Consider the following 24,029-nt stretch of genomic DNA (forward strand, 5'->3'; position numbering starts at 1 on the left):
GCTTTTAATATTTGCTTATCGTCATTTAGATTTAAGTTACCTTAAACAAAAGCATCTCATAGAAAAACAAAATATGTGTCCCCAGTACACGGATGCCCCTATCGCACTATCATTTTCTATGTTCAGTGGACCGTGAAATTTGGGTAAAAACTCTTATTTATCATTTAGTCCTACTTTGTTCAATATTTTTATAAATAATATCACTAAAGGCTTGGAAGATGACAACTCATGTCCATAGGAGCTTATAAATAGTAAACTAGGCTCCCTCCTGTTTGCTGATTATCTGCTTTTATTCTCAGAATCTAAGGAGGATCTCCAAAATAGTCTGAATAAAGTTTCCATGTTTTGTGAAAACTGGCAGCTTTCTCTAAACATAAATAAAACAAAAAGTATGGTCTTTTCAACAACAAAGCAAAAGCCTGAAACATCTATACTTGTATATATATAAAAAAAAAAAATGTTTTAGAATATCCTTACTTAGGTCTGCTGATTAAATAAAATTGTAATCTCAGTCATAGTACAGCTGAATGAACAAAAAAGGCAAAAAAGGTTTTGTTTTCTATTAAAACATATACTAATTCTCTTGGCAGCCTTCCTTAGTGGGACCTATATTGACTTATAATTCTGAAATAACATATTTAGACTAATATATAACACATTTCAAAGCTACAAAAAAGAGCTTTGGTTTTTGGAAAAAATGTGGACTCATTTAATTTTATTGACAAGACTCCAATAGAAAACTTGCATCTTGGTTATTGCAAGTTTACCCTTGGCACTAACAAGAGCGCCTCAAAGTTTGGTACACGGAATGAATTGGAAAGACTGCCTATTGAATGTCATATGAAACCCAAACTATTATGTATTTAGCAAGGCTTTTCACCTCAAATTTGAATCCTTTATTACATGAATCATCTTTTGAATTAACTAAAACTTTGGATTCTAGTTGGTCCTATTCATGGTTCACTTTTGCAAAAGATATTCTTTCTGAATCTAACATTGATATAGATAGACTAAAAACCTGCGATAATTTAAAACAATTTAAAAATATTAAAAACTATATTAAACCCCAAATAAACTCATACTACAACAACCTGTTGATGGATAAGTTGAGATCTATTGATGATAAAGGTAAATTAAATTTTATAAAGGACTTGATCCAAATCTATTGATACAACCTTACCTCTCTAACTCAAATTTTGAATTCAGAATTTTTTTTACAAAACTTGGATTCAGTGACCATTCATTATTAATTGAAAAGGGAAGGCATTTTAAAATTCCTCGCGAAAAGAGACTTTGCAAAAAATGCAAAGTACTAGATGATGAGAAACATTTCTTAATAAATTGTCCTCACAATTCAAATATTAGAATAGCATATTTTAATTGCATCAACATAGAAAATAATTCATTTGCTAATCTCACTGACAATGACAAAGTTATATATATATACTTAACCCATCAACACCAACACAAGTGAATAAACTAGGATCCTTTATAAAAAAAAAGTCAATGGAACTGAGGACAGGGGACCCTTTAATATTTACCTAAATTTGTATATATATATTGAGTTACTTAGTTATTGTCTTCATTTGTTTTTGTTGTTGTTATAATTGTCACAAACTGTAAAATTTATATGGCAATACAACTTTGAATTGAATTGAATTAAAATTAGAAAGATCATATCATAGGAAACATGTGTACTAAGTTTCAAGTTGATTGAACTTCAACTTTATCAAAAACTACATTGACCAAGGATTTTAACATAAAGCGGGAGAGACGAACGAACGGACGCACAAACCAGAAAGCATAATGCCCCTCTGCTATCTTTTTGGGGCATTAAAAAAATAATTGACCAGTCCGTACTATCAAACTAACCTTAGTTAAATTTTCCACATTTTGTCCCAATATTTTCTCAAATTTAACAAAAGTACAATTCTTAATGCCAGTTAGTTGCAGTCTTGATGACAATATTGAAAAATAAGTTTATTTAAATAGATATACCATTACTTTTATCATCAATAGATCTCAACTTATCCATCAACAGGTTGTTGTAGTATGAGTTTATTTGGGGTTTAATATAGTTTTTAATAGTTTTTAATTGTTTTAAATTATCGCAGGTTTTTAGTCTATCTATATCAATGTTAGATTCAGAAAGAATATCTTTTGCAAAAGTGAACCATGAGTAGGACCAACTAGAATCCAAAGTTTTAGTTAATTGAAAAGATTCATGTAATAAGGGATTCAAATTTGAGGTGAAAAGCCTTGCTAAATACATAATAGTTTGGGTTTCATATGACATTCAATAGGCAGTCTTCCCAATTCATTCCGTGTACCAAAATTTGAGGCGCTCTTGTTAGTGCCAAGGGTAAACTTGCAATAACCAAGATGCAAGTTTTCTATTGGAGTCTTGTCAATAAAATTAAATGGGTCCACATTTTTTCCAAAAACCAAAGCTCTTTTTTTTAGCTTTGAAATATGTTATATATTAGTCTAAATAAGTTATTTCAGAATTATAAGTCAATATAGGTCCCACTAAGGAAGACTGCCAAGAGAATTAGGATATGTTTTAATAGAAAACAAAACCTTTTTTGCCTTTTTTGTTAATTCAGCTGTACTATGATTGAGATTACAATATTATTTAATCAGCAGACCTAAGTAAGGATATTCTAAAACATTCTCTATTTGTTTTGTTTTTTTATACAAGTATAGATGTTTCAGGCTTTTGCTTTGTTGTTGAAAATACCATACTTTTTGGTTTTTTTTATGTTTAGAGAAAGCTGCCAGTTTTCACAAAACATTGCAGATAATCAGCAAACAGGAGGGAGCCTAGTTTACTATTTATAAGCTCCAATGGACTTGAGTTGTCATCTTCCAAGCCTTTAGTGATATTAATTATAAAAATATTGAACAAAGTAGGACTAAATGCCAAAGAAGAGTTTTTACCCAAATTTCACGGTCCACTGAACATAGAAAATGATAGTGCGAGTGGGGCATCCGTGTACTGGGGACACATACTTTGTTTTTCTATGAGATGTTTTTGTTTAAGGTAACATAAATCTAAATGACGATAAGCAAACATTAAAAGCGGAAGGAATTGAAAATATACCAAATAAAATAGATTCATATACCTTAATGAAGAAAAAACAAGCTGCGTGAAAAGGGCTGAAATAAAAGCACATAAATTATTTACTAGTATGATAATGATGCTTCGTTTATTTTATATATATATTTTTTTTTTTACATATATGTGATATTTTGTTTAAACTTCAACGTGGATTATAAAGGAAACTTCAACAATTTTTTTATGTTTTTTTTTTAAATATTTATTTCAGTCTTGTAGAGTAAAATATTCTGGATCAATGTTTATTTGTCTTTTACCCGATTTGAAAAACGATTAGAACAAATCTGCCGAGTTAATAGTTGGTCGAATAACTGTATTATTAGACAACAATCCAGTCAAATCATTCACAATCATGATTTATCCTGACCCAGAATTAAACTATTTAGACAATCACACCAAAAATATTGCCATGGAAGACAAACTTCTTGAACTTAAGGTACGTAAAATTTACTAGTACTATATTATACATTTCCTTGAAAATAAAGTTAAAGTTATTGTACCCATTTAGACTTTAAACGAATGTATTACTTCTGTTCAATAGTTAGTTTACAGTAAACCCCTGTTATTTAACCTTATGTTCTGTAATATCTAATACAAATAAAACACAAGTGACTTAACGATATACATATACATAATATGTTACTGCCCACAGCCAATACATTATAATTGTTATACTTACGGGAAGGAGAAATAGAGTACAGTCTATCTTTAATAAAACAAATCGGTTTATATTTCTTAATGTGGAATTATAATGTAAATACAACGAATGACATCACGAACCTGCGACTTCTATAATTAATAGTATCTTTAAAATACCATTTTTGCTTTCAAGCTATTTTTAAGGGTCGACACTGATTAACCTAACGGTACGAAACAGCGTCGGATGTCCTCCTGAATTTGTTAGATTTCTATAAGAAATATTCTAAAAGTCTGCTGTATTGACTGGTGTATTGACATAATTATATCAATTTCAACAAAACATCAAGAATAACCCTATAGATATACATAAAGAAAATAATAGCCATTGACGCTTCAATTTTTGTAGATTTGAAAGATACCAAAGGCCAATCAAACAAGACTCGCCAAGCAGTGTCGCTTAGATCAGAATATATAGTTATAAAGCCAAAGATGTACAAATAGGAAGAGCATTGGGGACTCAAAATTCCAAACAGTTATGCAAAATACGGCTAAGGTAATATATGCCTGGGATAAGAATGTCATTTGTATTTCGAAAAATCATAATTTTGTTAACAGGAAATTTATAAAAATGACCATATAATTGATATCCATGTCAACACCAAAGTGCTGACTACAGAGCTGTTGATACCCTGGGGGACGAAACGTCCATCAGCAGTGGCCTTGACCCAGTGGTGCAAATAGCTATCAAAGGTACCAGGCTGATAATTTAGTTCGCCAGACGCGCGTTTCGTCTACACGAGACTCGTCAGTGAAGCTCAGATCAAAATAGTTATAAAGCCAAAGATGTACAAAGTTGAAGAGCATTTGGGACTCAAAACTCCAAAAAGTTATACCAAATACGGCTACGGTAATCTATGCCTGGGATAAGAAAATCCTTAGTATTTCGTAAAATATATGCATATATTACTTTTGTCATATTGCTAATTTTTCGATATTTTATAGTTTTCAGTGTTATTGATTTGGGCGCCACTAATTATTTACCATAAAGACGAAACGCACGTCTATAGCATAACAATTTATATAAACTTCATGAGTTTTATTTACCTTTAGATGTAAAAGTTTGTTCTTCATTTCAATATCTTTCAGTTGAGTGTCTATATCTAGGTAGTCTAATTCTGGGTCAGGATAAATCATGAGATTGGTTGGTTTGACTGGATTGTTATCTAACATGACACTCATTCGTCCCTCGATAACCTCTGAAGATTTGTTCAATTCGGATTTCAAATCTGGAGTAGAACACACTAACAGTGATCCGGAATGTTTCATTGTACAAGACTGGAATGAATATTTATCAAATATAGTTATTTCCCCTTGCTGCGAGACAATCAGAATTAAGACAACCAACACCAACCATTATATTTAAAGACTCCTGATTATGGTCTCTCACATAAATGGTGGTTTAAACACGTTTTACTGATATTCTAACACATGTATACCAAACAGTGATGCCAAATCACAACACAAATTTAAAGTACACACCATTAAAGTCAGTGTTAGCCGACTTCACTCTTTCGATTGAAACGAAGCATACATAAAAATATCAAAAGACAAAATGAAAACATATGATACCGATCTAAGAATACTTGTAGGAAAATAAACCTAGTTGTAAACTTCTTTCAGTTCATAAATACATAATTGTTCAGTTACTAAAATTTGAAGACCCAGTGGAATATAGTGAAACGACTTTATATGCAGTAAACAAAAATATCATTTGTTATGCTAGGAAATTCTATATATGTTCAAAACTGTAAATATATAACAAATCATATTGTGTATTTTCAATATCGGTGTTACCTAGGAAGCCAATATTCAAATATTTACAAAAATTCACACGATTTGTAAATCAGCTTCACTTGAGTAATGTTCTAAGGTTGTGAGTTTTATTGGCATAAGGATCGATCATGATTGATTAAGTTTAAATGAATTTTACGGAAGTTTGGGATTCTCTCCGCATTCCACTATAAATCAAAAGTGGCCTCAAATGAGAAACGAGTGTGTTGAAAATGTTGTTAAATACGAAAACTTAATGTAAATAAAAAAAATCTTACAGCAAGAAATGACCAGATTTTTAAATTAAAGTCATAAAAACAGTGAGTTGCTGCTCTAAATACAATAAAGAGAAGTTTTCTTTAAGTACTAAATAATTATCGTCCATCACAAGATATGTGAGTTACGAATGGCAAATGCTCTACAAATCATACTATCTTAACAAAACTGTTAAAATTGGAATAGATATAAGAAGATGTGGTATGAGTGCCAATGAGACAACTCCCCATCAAAGTCACAATCTATAAAAGTAAAACATAATAGATCAAAGTACGGAACGAAATCTTGGCTCAAACCGAACAGCAAACTATAAAAGGCCCCAAAAATGATAAGTGTAAAACCATTCAAACGGGGAAACCAACGAGAAACACTTATGAACTGCATCTACAAACGACTACTGAACATCAGATTGCATTTGTGATTAGACCCTTTACTTGTCATTGGTTGAAATCTTTGTTATTATTTTTTTTTATTATGATATTTTGCTCCATCTTAACAATTGAAAGTAATTAAACTTATTACATAGGTTGTACGATTGAAACAAATGTGCTTACAAGAGTAGCGCTTTCAAATATTCATGCTACATACAGATGTATTCAAGAGGCAGTAAAATCAGTTTTCTCTCCAAAACATTTCTGAGGATTAAAAGAAAATGTTTAGAAATGTACATTTGAATCCAACCAGAAATATTTAAGCATAAATGACTTTTGTCGAATAACACAATAACTTTACATGCTAAATACCCAACTTTCCATAACGGCCTTTATTTTTTTTCTTTTTAGATAGAATGTTTTAATTAAACTTACCGAACCAATACGAACATCACCCACACTTATCATAATACCGTGGTTGGTAACAGAATCAAACCAGTTTCCAAAAAAATCAATGTTTAAACCTCCACTGAAAGAAATGTTGTTTGACACCTTAAAGCATAATTTTACAACGGAAAACAATCTTCTTTTTTATATATACATATTTAACGTCAATGGGAAATTAGAAATATAACTTAAAAGTTTCTTTTTATCGTCGAATGCAGCATTTGTCATTTTCGCTGGATTTTTTTTATATATGTATTTCACCAATAACAAACGATAGATTGTCGATGCTTATGTTTTTCTTAGAATGCAAATGCATTTTGTAATGTTTATAATATCATCTCTGACTCTAAAATCATGTCGCTTAACTTTTCCAGGCACATTATCATAACTTTCAAGACCTCAAAAGGAATGAAATTGAAAACACGTGTTTCTTGCTGTTTCTGCAGCCATCAAATGCTTTATACAAATAGTTTGTGATGTTTCGTTTAAAATTGTAGCATTGTACCATCCGGTCTTTAATCGTAATTAAGTTTCATGGACAACATTTTTTTTAATTTCAGGTTCTGACGACTACGAGGTTCCCTTTTATTTCCTCGTCAGTCATTTTAAACATAATCTTGATTAAAATATACCTTATAATAGTACTATTTCGTGACGGTTGCTGAATAATCTTTGGGTTTGGCATATAACAAAATGTCTTGTTTTCTAACGGCTGATATGATGCGCCATCAATTGCCACCACAATATCTCCAATGTACTTACAATGAGTCATTTCAAGATGTTCTCCTTGAAACGCTTGTACACATCTTCCACAAGACTGTGTGAGGCACATAATTACTGTGTTATTTTTCCTAAAATATAAAATGCCTTTAATGATTACTCTTGTTGCTAGATATTCAACTTTAAATTGTCAGATAACAGTTACATGATATCTCATTGAGATGCCATAATAAATATTATTTAAACTCAAATCAAAGATAAAAAAGGTTTCTTCAATTCGTAATTTGTTGTTGTTAAAAAATTAAAACGATAATAAACTAACCAGTATTTTGACGCGATAGGTTTGTGAGGCTTATACCGTTTGTACGTGTTAACCTTAAAGTATCAAATCTTGAATACAAAGAACATACTTAAGCAAAAGATATTGTTAAATTCAGTTTGCACCCCAAAGATGACTGGGGTATAGAAATATTGTCACTTGGTCTTCTCCCGACCGGCAGTAAAACGCTTGCCGAAGTGGGGCGTCCGTTTGACTGTGCGGGATGTATCAAGTTCGCAGTCACGTTCGGTAAGAAGTGGGACGTTAAATCCGATGTCTCGTGTAAAGAAAGTGCCAAGCTCTTTGCACGTTAAGTATCCTTGCAACAACTCTTTGAGGGGTCCGTAAGTGGTCTGTTGCAAAGCAAAATTTCTGTCCCTATCCAATATACCCTCATTTTCCAGTGGCAGTCCAAATTTCCCCCACCATCATCTCAGATGGCCTCTATTGTATCAACCTACCTATTGTATTTATTGTGAACTTTTTCTCGTCCTGAATATGCATGAAATATTTGCCACTGGACGTTAAGCAACCAACAATCAATCAATAAATTCAGTTTGGTTTTCTGGTTCTTATATCATTATTAATGCAAATGCTTATTACGATTAATCATCAGATGCAACAAGTTTGAAGCCATAATTCAATGAAAAATAATCATCTAAAAAGTGTTAAATAAAAATATCACTTTAATTTGTGTGCGTTTCAAGCGCTTTTCTTAAAAAAGAAAGATCCATCAGGAGGCTCGAACTGAATATCTGAAAGCCATGAATGTATAATTGCGATGAAAATTAAGTTAGGCAATACAAGATACAAGATATTTTATTAACCAATCATGGTGCCCAAAATTTTACCTATAATATCATCAAGATAATAAAGCACAGTGATGATTAGAATGATTAAAATGATTTAAAGTTTTAAGTAAAATTAAACAAAAACATGTATGTACATTTAAAGAAAGTAATAAAGTTATAAACAATGTTATTGACAAAACATTAAGTCTTTTGGAAGCCACTGCGATTTGGAGAAATTACATTTCTTAATCAACTTATAGACCTATGCCTATGGGAGACAACTCGTGACCGATTTAATTATATATTTATAGCTTTTTAAACTACCTTAATGTTTTCTAGAAGTTTCATTCGTTCTTCAAAAGTGAATAATTACATTAGATGTATGTTTCATTATAATATTTTATTCTGATTGGCTAACTGCACATCACGTGTTATTCCGTAAGCAGTTGCATTGCTCAATACAACTTTTCACTCATGATAACACGTGCTCCAACAATAAAGTGCACAGGTGAATTAAATAATAAAATATATAAAATTCGTGTTTTCATGATCATAGCTAAAAAATGTAATTATAAGTATTGAATGCTTCTTTTTGTAACTTTATAGGGTTGTAAAAGCGTTGACCGTGCGTACATTTTTAGAATGAAGCGCTTCCGCGCTTCATACAAAATGTACTTCGGTCAACGCTTTTACACCCCAATAAATTTACAAAAAGAAGCATTCAATTATTAAGTGCAATAGTTTAGATAAGATTGAAGTGATAAAAAAACTTCAGATGAAAGAAACCAAACAATTTTCCCTTCATCAGACATGTCAGATGACTTTGAAAATTTTGAATTTATTATTCAGGTTAGACAGATGTTGATATGTTGTATCTTTAAGAACAGGACATTTAAAAGAAAATGTAGTTCAAATTCAACTGCGTTCTTACATAGGTTACACAAAATATAATTAAAATGGACATCAACTTGAGAAATAGTTAAATTCATCAAAGTCATATTTGCCAACTGTCCCAATTTATCATTCTGTTATACATTGTAAAGAAAAACAAAAATGCTTACGATTGAATGTCACACAGCACCTTACCAATCTTCACCGAAAGATTGGAGCCAATTTCAAACTTATCGCCCGAGATAGTTAGCATTGTACTGCCGGATATTGGTCCCTTCATGGGGAAGATACTCATAATACTAGATTGCTGAAAAAGTATGCAATTTATAATCAAGAGAATTAAAGTTAAATATTTATTTTAAAAAAATGGAGTCGACGAATCAGAAATAGAAATTAATTAGATATACCGATAAAATGCGCATTTAACGTGTTTTTGTGTAAACCGACCATCTGGTGCGCTTGCTGAGCACAGCATTCATTCCTCGGGAAGGAAAACCTTAGTATTTTAGGAGTTTTGAAATGATTAAGAACAGTATGTTCACAAATAGGTAGATTTAGCATCAATGGTATTTCATATTATTCAAGGAGTTATGGGTATTGTAAAACGGAAAAAGCAATCGACTAAAAACAAAAAAAAGATCCTTCTATCAAAAAGAAAAACGAAAATGATTTACATGTAAATAAAGAACAGTGTCATGTGCATCAGTTTTAGTACTCTCACATACCGTATATTCAAATAATATGTCCACTTGTTTCGATATTCCATGAATTCTATAGGTTTTTGAGGTCGAATCAGTCACGCTTACTTTTACAGCTGTAGAGACAGGCACTATTATTCTACTTGTCAGACACGTTATTCTGTGAGTGAATAAAGGGAACAGAACATTATAAAAAAAAATAGAAAATTAAAATGTGTTAAAAAAGTGTTCCTATTCAATCCTGTTTCACAATTATCTTCATACGTAAAGATTTTATACAAAGTCAAAAATTGTTCAATCTATGTTTTCAGATAAACTGGCAACCAATATCAAATGTTAAGTTGCAGAAATGTCCTTATTTCATTCAATGATATACAGATATAAACTCAACCGAAACTTATCCCAATAAACTTTCACAAATATGACTGCGGTTCTGGATAATCAAATCAAGTATAGATTTTGACCTTTGTGTAGTGATAATGGCTTTTTGTATCCTTTAAGATGTTTGGAATTATCTAATTCAGTAATGCTTTCTAATAAGACAGTTTAAATGCAGCTTTCAAAAGAGAATTTGCATTTGAATAATTAAATTAGTTAACATAAATTCCAGTGATGTTAATGCTCCCTCTACTCGTTCTTCTCGTATGTAATATAACATGAACACTTAAAAGGAAGTTAATTAATGTGTACCTTGTATCATTAATATTCTGGATCAAACAGGATGCAGCTCCAATCGATACAGTAGCATTGTTTATCATCGAACCGAAGTTCTCGCCTGCAATAGTTAATTTTGTTGATCCTTCCAGCGGTCCATTCGCTGGGCTTATCTAGAAAGAAGAATGACCACTGTCACACAAACATATTATCATTGTCAATATCAAAGATGAAAAGACGAATAGACAAACAACGACAGTCCTCAAATATGCACAAAATAAGCTACAGTTGTACTTAAATATGCATTTTGTGTTACTTTATTTATTTACAGGCTAAGTAAAGGACATTATGTATGCTTGCCTACAAGCATTGTCTTGAATCTATAGTGATATGTTGTTCCAAGTTGAAGGCTTTATTGTGACTTTGATACATAAAAAAAGGAAACAGCGTATAAAGTGATGTTCCATTGGCTTTGGTATTTCATTACCAAGGCCTCAACATGTTGAGTTTATCATCATTTGCTTAAGGAGTTTTCAGCCACCGTTAAAAATATAATTAGCTGAAATAAACAGAATGTATAACTAAACAGCAAGTGTCGACGCATTAGAGATGTTATTTATATTTCACATAATAGTTTATAAGGAAATAAACATGTGTATGAAGATTCATCGTTGAGTCTAAATGCTGTTAATATGAGGATTTACTAATATATAAATCATAACTTACACACAGAACAAATGGCGGACATGAATCAGTATGCCATATATTGTGTTGACAATTGGTTTCTGTAGAACAATGATCGAAACACCATCCGCATCCAAGTGGATCATGACTGGTTACACATTCTCCACACGTCGTGTGTAGTTGACATGACGTCATTGACAATTTTGTGACCTGAAAAAACATTAAAGCATAAAGAACCTTCAACACTTGACCGGAATTCTAAAAACATGAAGTTTTAGTGCTTCAATGCATATTCTGTGCCCAAATTGAAATACATTGTTAATTTATTTTCCACTTGTTCTGTTTGATTTAGTCAGTATTGACATACAGCTCGTCAACGATTTTCGGTTCTTATCCATCTTTGGATTTCAAATGTTTTGCGTTCCTGATGAAGGTAAATCAAGAAAAGCGCTTCGGACGCAATAAATTATTAAATGTATTGTTTTCCATTTTTTACATCACTGGGTCGATACCTTTGCTGGTGGACTATCAGTCCCCGAGGGTATCATCAGCTCAGTAGTCAGTGCTTCGGTACTGACATGATTTAACAAACTTTACTAAAATTGTCCGTTTATAAATTTTGAAATTATTATAAAACTAAGTTTTCAACTCCCTCAGGCAAAGTTGGCTTAAGATGAATTTGACTATTTATTTTAGGTATTTTTGACATAGAGCTCTTCAACGATTTTCGGTACTTATCCATCTTCGAATTTCAAATGTTTTGCTTTGAGCGTTCCTGATAAAGGTAAATCCAGAAAAGCGCTTCGAACGCAATAAATTATTAAACGTGTTATTTTCGATACCTCTGCTGGTGGACTATCAGTCACCGAGGTATCATCAGCTCAGTAGTAAGTGCTTCGATACTGACATGATTTAACAAACTTTACTAAAATTGTCCGTTTATAAATTTTGAAATTATTATAAAACTAAGGTTTCAACTCCCTCAGGCAAAGTTGGCTTTAGATGAATTTGGCTATTCATTTTAGGTATTTTTGACATACAGCTCTTCAACGATTTTCGGTACTTATCCATCTTCGGATTTCAAATGTTTGACTTTGAGCGTTCCTGATGAAGGTAAATCCAGAAAAGCGCTTCGGACGTAATAAATTATTAAACGTGTTATTTTCGATACCTCAGCTGGTGGACTATCAGTCCCCAAGGGTATCATCAGCTCAGTAGTAAGTGCTTCGGTACTCACATGATTTAACAAACTTTACTAAAATTGTCCGTTTATAATTTTTGAAATTATTATAAAACTAGATTTCAACTCCTTCAGGCAAAGTTGGCTTTAGATGAATTTGGCTATTTATTTTAGGTATTTTTGACATACAGCTCTTTAACGATTTTGGTACTTATATATCCATCTTCGGATTTCAAATGTTTGGCTTTGAGCGTTCCTGATGAAGGTAAATCCAGAAAAGCGCTTCGGGCGCAATACATTATTAAACGTGTTGTTTTCCATTTTTTATTAAACCTTAATGAAGTACGGTATATTTGTTTTACACTTTTACAAGTACTTTTTAAACATTTTGTAGCAACCGCTGGGTTTTGATATCCTCTCCAATACGCCAATACTTTCGGTTCCTTTTTGTCTCGTTATATGTCAATATTTTTGTGAAATATATTGAGACTGACACCACCTCTTAAAGTTTAACACATTTGAATAGGATAATTGAGAAAGGAAACGGGTCAAAGAGACACAAACCCGATCCTGAGCTGAAGGTCATTAAATGGTCTTAAACGCAGCGTATAATTCCTGCACCCGGATATTTATTTTTTGATTTTTTATGTTTTGTTGTCTATTGCATTTGTTGATAAAAATTAGAATATCATTCCTAATGGATAATTTATAATTATTACATTAAAGGAAAAATTGTAATATTTTTTCTGCCTATGAAGATATAACATAAAACTTTGGTGCACACTGAATAACGCGCGTAGCGGGTTATTTAACAGTGTGCACCACATTTTTTATGTTATTTCGAATAGACAAAATAATATTACTGTCTTTTCTTATAATTTCAATCTAAATTCAACTTTACACCGTAGAAAACCATGTAAAAACGTTGTTTGCGTCACGGTCACATAACTAAATTATGTCTTTGGGATGATAACAAAATAACGTAAGCCAATCAGAAGACGCGTTACATCCAAAATCAAATTATTCAGCAATCTACTAGTTTAAAAATCCTGTTATGGTGATAAACTATTTCAAATTAAACACATGATAGTTACCCTGTTTCCTGACAAAAGATAGAGATTACTGTGTGTATCTAGAACCATTTCATTAGCAACTGGAATATTTCTGTCACCACTTACGTCAAATTTGACGTACGATCTACCCTTTGTCGATGTAACGAGTATCTTAAAAAAACCAGGAATATGTATTTCTTTTTTATGGTGATTGCAATCATCAGATGTAAATTGATATATTTAAAGTCTTATTTGTTGTCTTGCAGCAGGATTTAAATTAGGACATTGAAATAAATATTTATTTCACTTGTTTAACGGAAACCCATTTGAAGGTCTAATTTCTCCTCCCCCTTTATCCTCTAAAGACATTCACAACAGTTGGCCTATTTGTTGAGCTTTTTTAGTTTTCAACGCTCGCCAACGCTCTTCTGATCAATTTGGTATACTGTATGTTTAATTCGAGCGTCAATAACGAGTCTTGTGTGTCGAAATTCGGGTTTTGAGAACTAGATATAATACTGCTGACATTCGTGTTTTGCTATGGCGTTGTCTTTGACTTACGAGTAAGAATATCCAATAATATACTTTGCCTATCTTTAATGTATATGTGTACTAAAACATCCATAGCAACTGTAGTTACTTGAAAACTGAATATCCATTCTCATACGGTCAGCCCTGGAATACTCATGATATTAGATCTTTTATTATTATGTTATAGCTAGTCATGTACCTTTCTTAAAAATCCAGTATTACTTCCAGCAAGGATAATGTCGGCAGAACTATTCCTCCATGGCAGAATAGAGGTTAACAATTCATTGTCAATATGATAAATGAATCTATTACTGAATCCGTCACCACGAGCCTCGATTCCAAATTCCATTATCCTCTGTGTACACGATGTTACAATTTCGCCCTACAAAGTGTTTTTAAACAACAAAACGTTTGGGAAAAAAGTGTTCCATAAATAAATGGAAATGTATTAATCTACATAATTATCTGTTCATTATACCTTCCAGTATAAAAGCTTAGAAGAAGAAGGTTAATAAATGGATGCATATACATATAATTACCTTTTTTGTTTTTCACTGATCGAAAATGATACTTTTACGGTTGAGAAAAAACAACTTAATGCGAGTAACATCTCAGGAAATTCGATACTTGTTGTCCATTTTGGTTAGCTTGTAAGTTTTGAGTTGTGATTTTTTTTAAATTCTTTTTGTATATCTCTTCATTTTGAAGATAGAATTGTAGCGTTTTACAGCTTCATATATTATAAAGTAAAGTTCCTTGTCTTACCAACCATACATGCTATGCTTACACTTACTCCCATGTACATTTTTATGTTAAGTACGGTTTAAGTCACGGTATTTGTTTTTGTTATATACTATTGAAATGCTAGAATATTGAATTTTGTTGTCTAGGTAATATATTTCAAACAATTAGACTTCCATTCTCACCTACAAAACTCGTTTTTCTTCCAAAAGGCGTGGAACACGGATCCATTTTTTATTCGGGATTTACCATTATATTTTCAACACAAATTATATATGTCCAAACTTAAGTTTGTTAAAATTTACATTTGGTAATCACATCTTTAAAAACATGAAGCAACCTTTCAAAAATTGACTGTTTTTAAAATGATGAATTATAAAAAAAAATCCATTTAAATTCTCGAATGTAAAGTTTGCTTAAGGAACCGACCTTATGTATGAGAGACAACTCTTACACAGGTATCGAAAGTCATCTGTGCGTTTTAACCTAGCAGTAATGGAAACAATGAATCAACCACTTGTGTTGTTTACATTTGGTTATTAGAATGATAAAGGAGCATCAAAGAAACTTGGACAAGTTAGTATCCATCAAGCATTACATTATAGAAAACAATTGTTTAAGGGTTAATAATCATAGCAAAAAAGAAGATGGATTTGTAGGAAAAAATTAATTTTGTCCAAAAATTCTCTATGTTTTAATGCTAATTTAGTAAATCAAAATTTGTGTTTCAAACAGTAATTTCAATAAAAGTTTGTTATTTCAAGATAAATAAACAATAATTGTTACTGCAATTGTTTTAGGAATTAAACAAGATATTTTTTCCGACAACGTACTGCCCAAAATTTTAGAGCTTTTCAATAGCTAAAAGTTCTTTATTTACAATTAAGCTATAAATATGAACATGACATTTCATATTCAATTTAAAATATGCTTTTACTACACATTTTAACAGATATGAATATCCCTAATGAGAACATGTGTAAAAATACACAATATTATATACCTACCAGTATTTTGACCGTTGTGTAGAGTACCATCAAATTGGTCATAATCAATATGCATCATGCATGAGACTTTGGCAGATGATGCATAGACTTCTGCCTTTTCAATGGTGCAAACATTAAAAAAAAAGAAGACGGGAAAACGTTAATGTTACCAAGGCCTATGTCGTTAAGTTTATGTGGGTTATATCAGTAGCTCTATAACTGATTAGGTTCTTATATAAACTCTTGCCATTAAAATGTTCGAAAATGGAGGTAGATCTAGAAAAGCGCTTCAGACCATTGAAATTTTAAGTGTAATTTCATATTTTACAGCAGTTGGTCGATTCTGCTGCTTGTGGACTATCTCTGCCCGAGGGAATCCTCAAATTAATAGTAAGTACATCAGTTATGATATGATTTATAACAAGCAATTCTAAAATTCATCCGCTTATTAATTAAAAGATATCAAGAAACTAAAGTGTAAACTACCTTATTCAAAGTTAATCTTAGATTAATCTGACTATGTTTGATATACTTTTACATGAATCTGTTCAGGTGTTTTGATTGTTATCCATTCTTGTTAATATGTTTTTGGAAGGATCTTTTAATTAAAAGATATGTTTTCGCCTTATGCCAGGTTAAGGTTTAGTAAAATTATCAACTATAATAAAGTACAACGTCAGTATTTTGAACAATTTAGCACACCAAGGATTAGTTTGCAATACTTATTAATATAAATATCCATGCTATTGTTAGTTGTAAAATTAATATAAACTTTGTGTAAAAACATTTTATTAGTATAAGTAAGCATTTTAAAATGAAATATCCACCTCGTAATGTTCATCCTGTTAAAAAAAAAGATATATGATAAATTCTTAAACTGTTGTAAATATTCCAGGTAATTTTAGGATGAAAACAATTCCAAAATGTATTTATATTATTGGGTTTGCAAGTGTGCCTTCACAAAAAAGAGATGGTGAATACGCATCCTCCATTTGAAAGGTGTTTGGTACATGCAGACTATTGATAAGTCAATAAGTCAAGTACGGATCCATTGATTTTGTTTCAGTCCTTTTTACTGTAACTCATATGCTATGTGTAGACTCATATAAAATTACACAATTTGAGATTCATGATCCAACCGTCTTATAGGCGAGTGACTTATTTCAAAAAGACGCTTAGTTAACGACTTTAATGCACCCACCTAACACACGGCTGTATTATATATCATTCGAAAGCTGATAATCTGTACTTTCTGTTTTGCCCGGTCGTAAAAAAATCGTACGGTGCACTTTCTGTTAAATCAAGGTCAAAGGTCATGAAAAAACATTCTAATTTTTGCGATTACTAAATAAAACGCCATTTTCTAATTCTTGCACCATAAAATTTTCCAAAAGATCATATGAACTTTATGGAACATGATACATAATTTCCAAATCAAACAAAAAATAAGAGATTCGATGCGCAAAATTTCCCGAAAATTGAAATTTATCACATATCCTAAAAAAATGAAAAATTATTCTAAAAGCAAAATATATCTTGGGGAATCGATATTTGTATGCTAAAAAAATAGATAAATGTATATGTTTTAGGTCAAGGAATATTTGTTTTGTAATTTTAAGATGCAATTATTAATTATTGTTCATGGAACAGCCTTCTATTGAAGTGTTTGCAGTTGCCAAAAAATCTGCCATCTGCAAATAGCGATCATTTTGTTAATCTATGTTAAAATAGCACATCGCTAATTGTGAATATCAGGGAGGAGAATGATTTTCCATAATAAAAGAAGGGGTATTTAAAGTTAGAAAAGAATATATGCGAGGTAATTGAGGTTAAAATATGTTTTTTACGAAGTCAAACTTTTTTACTTTTTGTAATCATGTTTGAATGCAAACATTACTTTGCGACTAAATCGTAGGCAACATTGAAATAAGTAACCTTGTTTAAAAACACTTGGTTGTCTAAAGCGGGATGTAAACGAACTAAATAAAATGCGGCTACTTCCTATTTAGTTTAAAATCGTGTTATAGTAAGTCATACTAAATGTGTTTCGAAGTTAAATCGCTGTAATTATTTGAATAAAATATGCTTTGAGTATTTTTTACATAAGCTTTTAAAATACAAATGCATGTCATTGTGTATGTAAAACACTATAAGCAGTTGTAAAATAACAAAATGAAAAAGTTAAATACCCGTTCCTGACCTCATAAGATCATTCGCTGTTTTAGGATGTTCGTTTTCATGGTAGACTGTAGTCTCTTGGACTTTAATTTTATTTTGTTCATGGTTTTAATTAACTTTATTTGATTCATGGTTTGAGATGTTGATTGTCCCTTTGGTATTATTTTACTTTAAAGACATTAACTTGCAGTAATGAAAATCGGCCAAAAAATCACCTCAAAGTAAAGTGAAGAAGATTAACGCAATAAGACAAATATCCGCGAAAATAACTTAATTGGCTCACGGTGATATATATATATAGAACCAAATCGTTATCATGATACATTTAGCTACACTGATCTATAATTTTTAAACCTTTTACTACTTGAATAGTGACAAAATATATCAAAGGGACATCAAAGCATAATTAAAAACGAACTGACAAAGCCGGGCAAAAAATGAACAAGACAAGCAACAGTATACAAAACACAACATATAAAACTACAGATTGAGTAACACAAACCCCCAAAATTTTTTGTGAGTGAGCCTCTTATAGTTGATGCGTTTTCCTAGTTTTTGCTTTGTGACCCGGATTTATTTCAGTTACTAGTAAATCGATTGATGACTATTGAATGGCGGTATACTATATTTGCCTTTATTTCAGAGGAGTTTAGGCTCAATGAAATCGGTCTCCTCCTTTAGTGTTATAGATATGCAGTCGTTGCTATAATGTTGTTACATAGAAATGAAAAGTTTATAATTTGGTAGTAAGGGGTGTTTTTATGGGGTGTTTTATGATCATCTCTTTTGTCGTAAAACTTGTTCTCAACCAACCCTCATCATTGATTTCAAGGTACGTGATAGAGTATTTATTTTCAATTTCAACATTGTCACAAATTTTGCACTATTCAGTGAGATGACATCATTTATATGATGGAAAGTGAAGTTTCAAGATAATGATAGTTTCTTTTCAGTCGTCATCAGAAACTCTTGCACGAAGTCATCCTCGTATGAAAAATGAACTAGTCATTCAAGCTATTCAGGAAGTCTAGTTGTAACTAGAATTGTTGCGTATTAATGGATATTTTTTCTTCAAAATTATTCTTATTTGATGAATTAATGCATGTAAACAATGAACAACGCAATTTAAGCAATCAAGAAGCCAAGTTTTATAATGTGTTTACTAGTTTTTGAAAATCTTTGAAATTTCAATTTCCATCAATTTATTTGCTATTTATTTTGGTCTAAATTTTCAATTGACATTAAATAAATCAAAGGTCTTTTCACTACATCAATATTTATAATGAAGCTACAAATCAAACAATTAGAAAAGTCGAAATATGTTTATTTCAGTCTGGTAGTTACAATGCAGATTGCAATCTCTTAGTTTCGCCCCCTTTTTTTCAACCAATAAGATGATTCGCGCATATATTTTTTTACTTTAAATTTTTCAGATTCTTAAGAATTTGTTTATTAAATCTTATATTGACCACATACAATGTTTACATAGGAAAAAATGCTGTTTTTTCGCAGATGGCGGTATTTTGGGCAACTGTATGAGTTGTTATGATTTGCTGTTTGATTAGAAGTAAGCATAATTTTAGGAAATTTTATGATGTCAAAAACTTCTTTGATGGTCATTACAGGGTTTTACTTAGTTTTAAGTGATTAGCATTTGCACCAGAAAGAAAAATTTGGGTTTTCACACATTTTGTTAACTTTTACTCGAATTTCAGGAAACATGTGCTCTCTGTCAAAAACACGCTTTAAATATTAAAACATGCATTTGAATAATGACTGTCAATCTCTCTGCTAAAAGTTTAAATTGTTTGCATATGTGAATTAAGTATATAAAAGTCATATTATGCAATCAGGCTGAAATCTTAGAAAATATGCACTTATTCGTCCCTGGCCTTTGATCTTGATTTGACGGAAATTGCACCGTACGATTTTTTTACGACCGGGCAAAACAGATAGTACAGATGTGTAGCTTTCAAATGATATATAATTTAGCCGTGTGTTAGGTAGGTGCATTAAAAATTTAATTTTATGGTTAAAGTCACTCGCCTATTAATATAAATTATTCAGCTCTTATATGAGATATTGTACCTGATATGTAAAAAGAGTTAAACTTTAAAATCAAAAGGTATGACAGAAATGGACATCAGTCGAATGTCATAATCAATTTTAAAATATATATTTGGATGAACTGATTATCAATTGATGTTTGACGCAACTTCGGCACTCTTGTTTCCTGCTGAAGTATAACATGGCGACCATTTTTATTATTGGGGAAAGACTTGTATCCTCTTAAAACTAATGATCGTTTGCCAGTTAATCCTTTTCAATAAAGATCGACATTGAACACATCTGTCCCGTGAGTCTATTAGCATGCATACGGAACTGAAATATATATAATACCACAATTTTATGAATTACTATATTATATAAGAACATTATACTTGGGCAACTACTTTTAAAAGATGTCTGAAAGTCAAAACACGCTATGATACAGCTCAAAGACAGCAAGGGCAAGCGTGGAAAAAACCTGAAGCTTTGAGCAATTATAATCCTTTCTAACTTGATAGCAATTTTAGACTCCTTTTGGGTAGGCAAATACTGTATTACAATTTAATGACATTTACCTTAGAAGCAGCTGCGCATTGAGTAGAATTGCAGTGCCATGATGGGGTCCCCCATGTTGGTGTTCCTTTAAAACATTTTGTCAACACTTTACTTGCAAACTTCCTTATCATTTCATAAATGCTAAAGACACAAATAACTGAACCTTGAGTATTGTCGGCCTGAATGTTGTCAACATGGTATGCCCTTATACCAAAGGTCATATATAGCTGTTGTTTAGCGTTGTTGTAGTGAGCTGCTATTCCAATGTCATACTTTGAACGAGTTTTACATGAAATTGCCATTTCCTCATAAGAACCGTAATCGGGGTTTGCTTTGCACAATTTTGATATTCTTGTTTCATATAAAATGCTTCCTGAATCGATTATTGATCGAATGAAAACATGAAAGATGTATTTGTCAGCTTCAAATATATGCAGAAACTTCAACTTAAAGTTTTCGCGTTTGGTATCACATACTGAGAGAAAACTCCAAGCCGAATAATGATCAAAGTACCAATCATTGTTAGTAGTATTTGAAATATCAAGAGTTGCAAACTCATTGTAAAAGTAATCTGCTTTTCTGCCATCATAACTTTGACCAATGAAAAACATATCAATACCATTTTTGTTCTTTGTGATGAGCATGACGGATGAATTTTCACTTCCAAGATAGTTCTTCTTGATTAAGCCAAAATTACGTTTAAGACTGATATCAGATGAATCGTACATGTAACATATACCTTGGCGCGCTGTTCCACAGACGATCAGGGAGTTCCGAAATGACTTTAATATACTTATATGGTTATTGACTGTTCGGAATCTCATGTAGATACAAGAATTATCAAAAGGTTTACATTGTTTACTGTCGTTGACAGGGCCTATGGTATCTTGTTTCTTGAGTCTAAGGTCAAGGTCAAAGTGAAGAAGAGTGTTTTTTCCTCCAATGTATAAACTTTTTCTTTCTTCATTTATAACTATTTTGGATAGTGGACCATAGTTTCTTGGTACAGTGTAGTTCTGATGGAAAGCAAATGTTGTTATGATTCTCGCTACCAGACAAATCCCTACTAATCGCATATACATCTGAAATAAAAATAATCACTAGGTTTTAAAATATCATTGACAAAACATCCTGATTTTAATCTAGCATTACTTTATAACAATGTTATATAGATAAAAACTCAGCAGATATACCACGAATATACTTTTCTACAGATTCGCATTTCCTCTTTAATAAACGCAGCAGTCACGCTAAAATAAGATAATGAGAAAAGGCATTTTTGGTTAGAAGTTGAAGGGCGCGAAGGACACTTAATTCTTAAAATAAATTTGCCTTATACACCTTTATTCATTCATTTCTTGGGTAGAACTTCCGTAGTATTTTATCAATATATTGTTGGGCGTCCTAGCTATCAAACAAACTAAAAGTGTGTTACTTTTAAGACGACAGTGTTACTAGATTTCACATTTAACATTTATTTTATCATTAAACGTTCGTTTATTTGAACTTGATCCACAAAAAATACAACAGTAGCAAACAACAACTTGTATGACTATATGATAACAAAACACGTCTGAGTCTATAAAGGAAAACGTGAGACAACGGTCATGACTTTTTTTAAAATAAACAGCATCAAAAGACTTCATTTAAGAGGAAGACGAAGGATACAAAAGAGCCAATCAAACTCATATGTTGAAAATAAACTGACTAATATCAGGTGCATAACTTCTTGTCCAGCAGAGAAATACACCGGTATGTCCGCATTTGGTTGAATTATATGACGCAGCTATCCAGGAAGTTGTGTATTAACCAACTGTTATAGGTAAAGATCGCTCAATTAATTTTTACAGTCCTCTATTGTCTACAACTTCGTACTTATTTTAGCCTTTTAACTTATTTGATTCGATCTTCACTGATGAATTTCTGAAACGAAACGTGCGTCTAGCGTAAAAATAGAGTAAGTCTGGTATCTATGATAATCTTTTTGAGCATGTGAAAACAAAAATACAAACTTAAGGGATATGAGGGATTCTTTGTTTGAATAAATGAAAGAGACTCGCATGTGGCCTACCAAAAATGTCTATCCATTGAATTGTTTTTTGGAGAGTGATCATGGAGTTTAAAAAAAGTCACGTGTTGTGGACGGTTTATTTAGGGTGAGACGAATTAGTTCCCGATTATATTTCGTGTATACGTAGCTGATAGCAGACACTTTGAAACTAACCTCAATAATCTAAGTGAATATTGAAAGTAGAATTTTATATATTCCATGTAGGGTAATGCATTTAAATGTTTCTATTTACTTCTGACAGTTTCTGTAACTTTGCAGCAAACCAGTGAAACAGTTTAAGAATACACTGTTATCATAAAATATAAGCTGTAATCAGGATCTCGAAAATGACTTTCACGAAAGGGCTACACAAAATGTACTACACGTGTCTCAATTTGCTGTTTGTCCTTGTATATTTTTCTGTTATCTTAGAATATGGCAACTCCATTATTTTCGATACTTTTGCACACACTATTGATGAATATGTATGTAATTCTGCTGACCACTTTCTTGTCCGCAGTATCTTTGCATTTACATATGTCTATGGTAAAAACTGGATATAAAACTAAAATGAAATGCAACCATAGTTTACACAAAACATCTATATAGAAATGTAATGCAAAAAGATTGAAATACAACTATTGTAGTAAATTTGAAAATAAAATTGAGAATGGAAATGGGGAATGTGCCAAAGAGACAACAACCCGACCATAGATCAGACAACAGCAGAAGGTCACCAACAGGTCTTCAATGCAACGAGAAATTCCCGCACCCGGAGTCGTCCTTCAGCTGGCCCCTAAACAAATATATACTAGTTCCGTGATAATGAACGCCATACTAAACTCCAAATTGTACACAAGAAACTAAAAGTTCAAATAATACAAGACTAACAAAGACCAGAGGCTCCTGACTTGGGACAGGCACATAAATGCGGCGGGGTTAAACATGTTTGTGAGATCTCAACCCTCCCTCTATACCTCTAGCCAATGCAGAAAAGTAAACGCATAACAATACGCACATTAAAATTCAGTTCAAGAGAAGTCCGAGTCTAATGTCAGAAGATGTAACAAATGAAAATAAAAAAAAAATGACAATAATACATAAATAACATCAGACTACTAGCAGTTAACTGACATGCCAGCTCCAGACTTCAATTAAACTGATTGAAAAATTATGTCTTCATCATATGAATATCAGGCACAATCCTCCCCGTTAGGGGTTAAGTATCATACCATTATAACATATATGAGAAGAACATAACCCGTGTCA

At 31.7% G+C, this 24,029-nt stretch overlaps 1 protein-coding gene across 1 annotated transcript in view; it reads right to left on the reverse strand.

Moving 5' to 3' along the window:
* LOC143080265 (hepatocyte growth factor receptor-like) overlaps positions 1-21,497 on the reverse strand; it is a 53,079-nt gene extending 31,582 nt beyond the window's left edge. Inside the window, exons 1-11 of the mRNA XM_076256007.1 lie at positions 20,731-21,497; positions 16,756-16,770; positions 14,401-14,583; positions 13,713-13,841; positions 11,481-11,648; positions 10,791-10,927; positions 10,128-10,260; positions 9,573-9,709; positions 7,314-7,532; positions 6,670-6,763; positions 4,862-5,092 (exon numbers count right to left, since the gene is read on the reverse strand). Of these exons, the coding sequence (XP_076112122.1) occupies positions 4,862-5,092; positions 6,670-6,763; positions 7,314-7,532; positions 9,573-9,709; positions 10,128-10,260; positions 10,791-10,927; positions 11,481-11,648; positions 13,713-13,841; positions 14,401-14,583; positions 16,756-16,770; positions 20,731-21,438 (2,154 nt within the window). The 5' untranslated portion in view covers positions 21,439-21,497. The remainder of the gene's footprint in view (positions 1-4,861; positions 5,093-6,669; positions 6,764-7,313; positions 7,533-9,572; positions 9,710-10,127; positions 10,261-10,790; positions 10,928-11,480; positions 11,649-13,712; positions 13,842-14,400; positions 14,584-16,755; positions 16,771-20,730) is intronic.
* Positions 21,498-24,029: the final 2,532 nt, after the last annotated feature.

The sequence above is a fragment of the Mytilus galloprovincialis genome, chromosome 1, assembly GCF_965363235.1.
Source record: "Mytilus galloprovincialis chromosome 1, xbMytGall1.hap1.1, whole genome shotgun sequence".
NCBI lineage: Eukaryota > Metazoa > Mollusca > Bivalvia > Mytilida > Mytilidae > Mytilus > Mytilus galloprovincialis.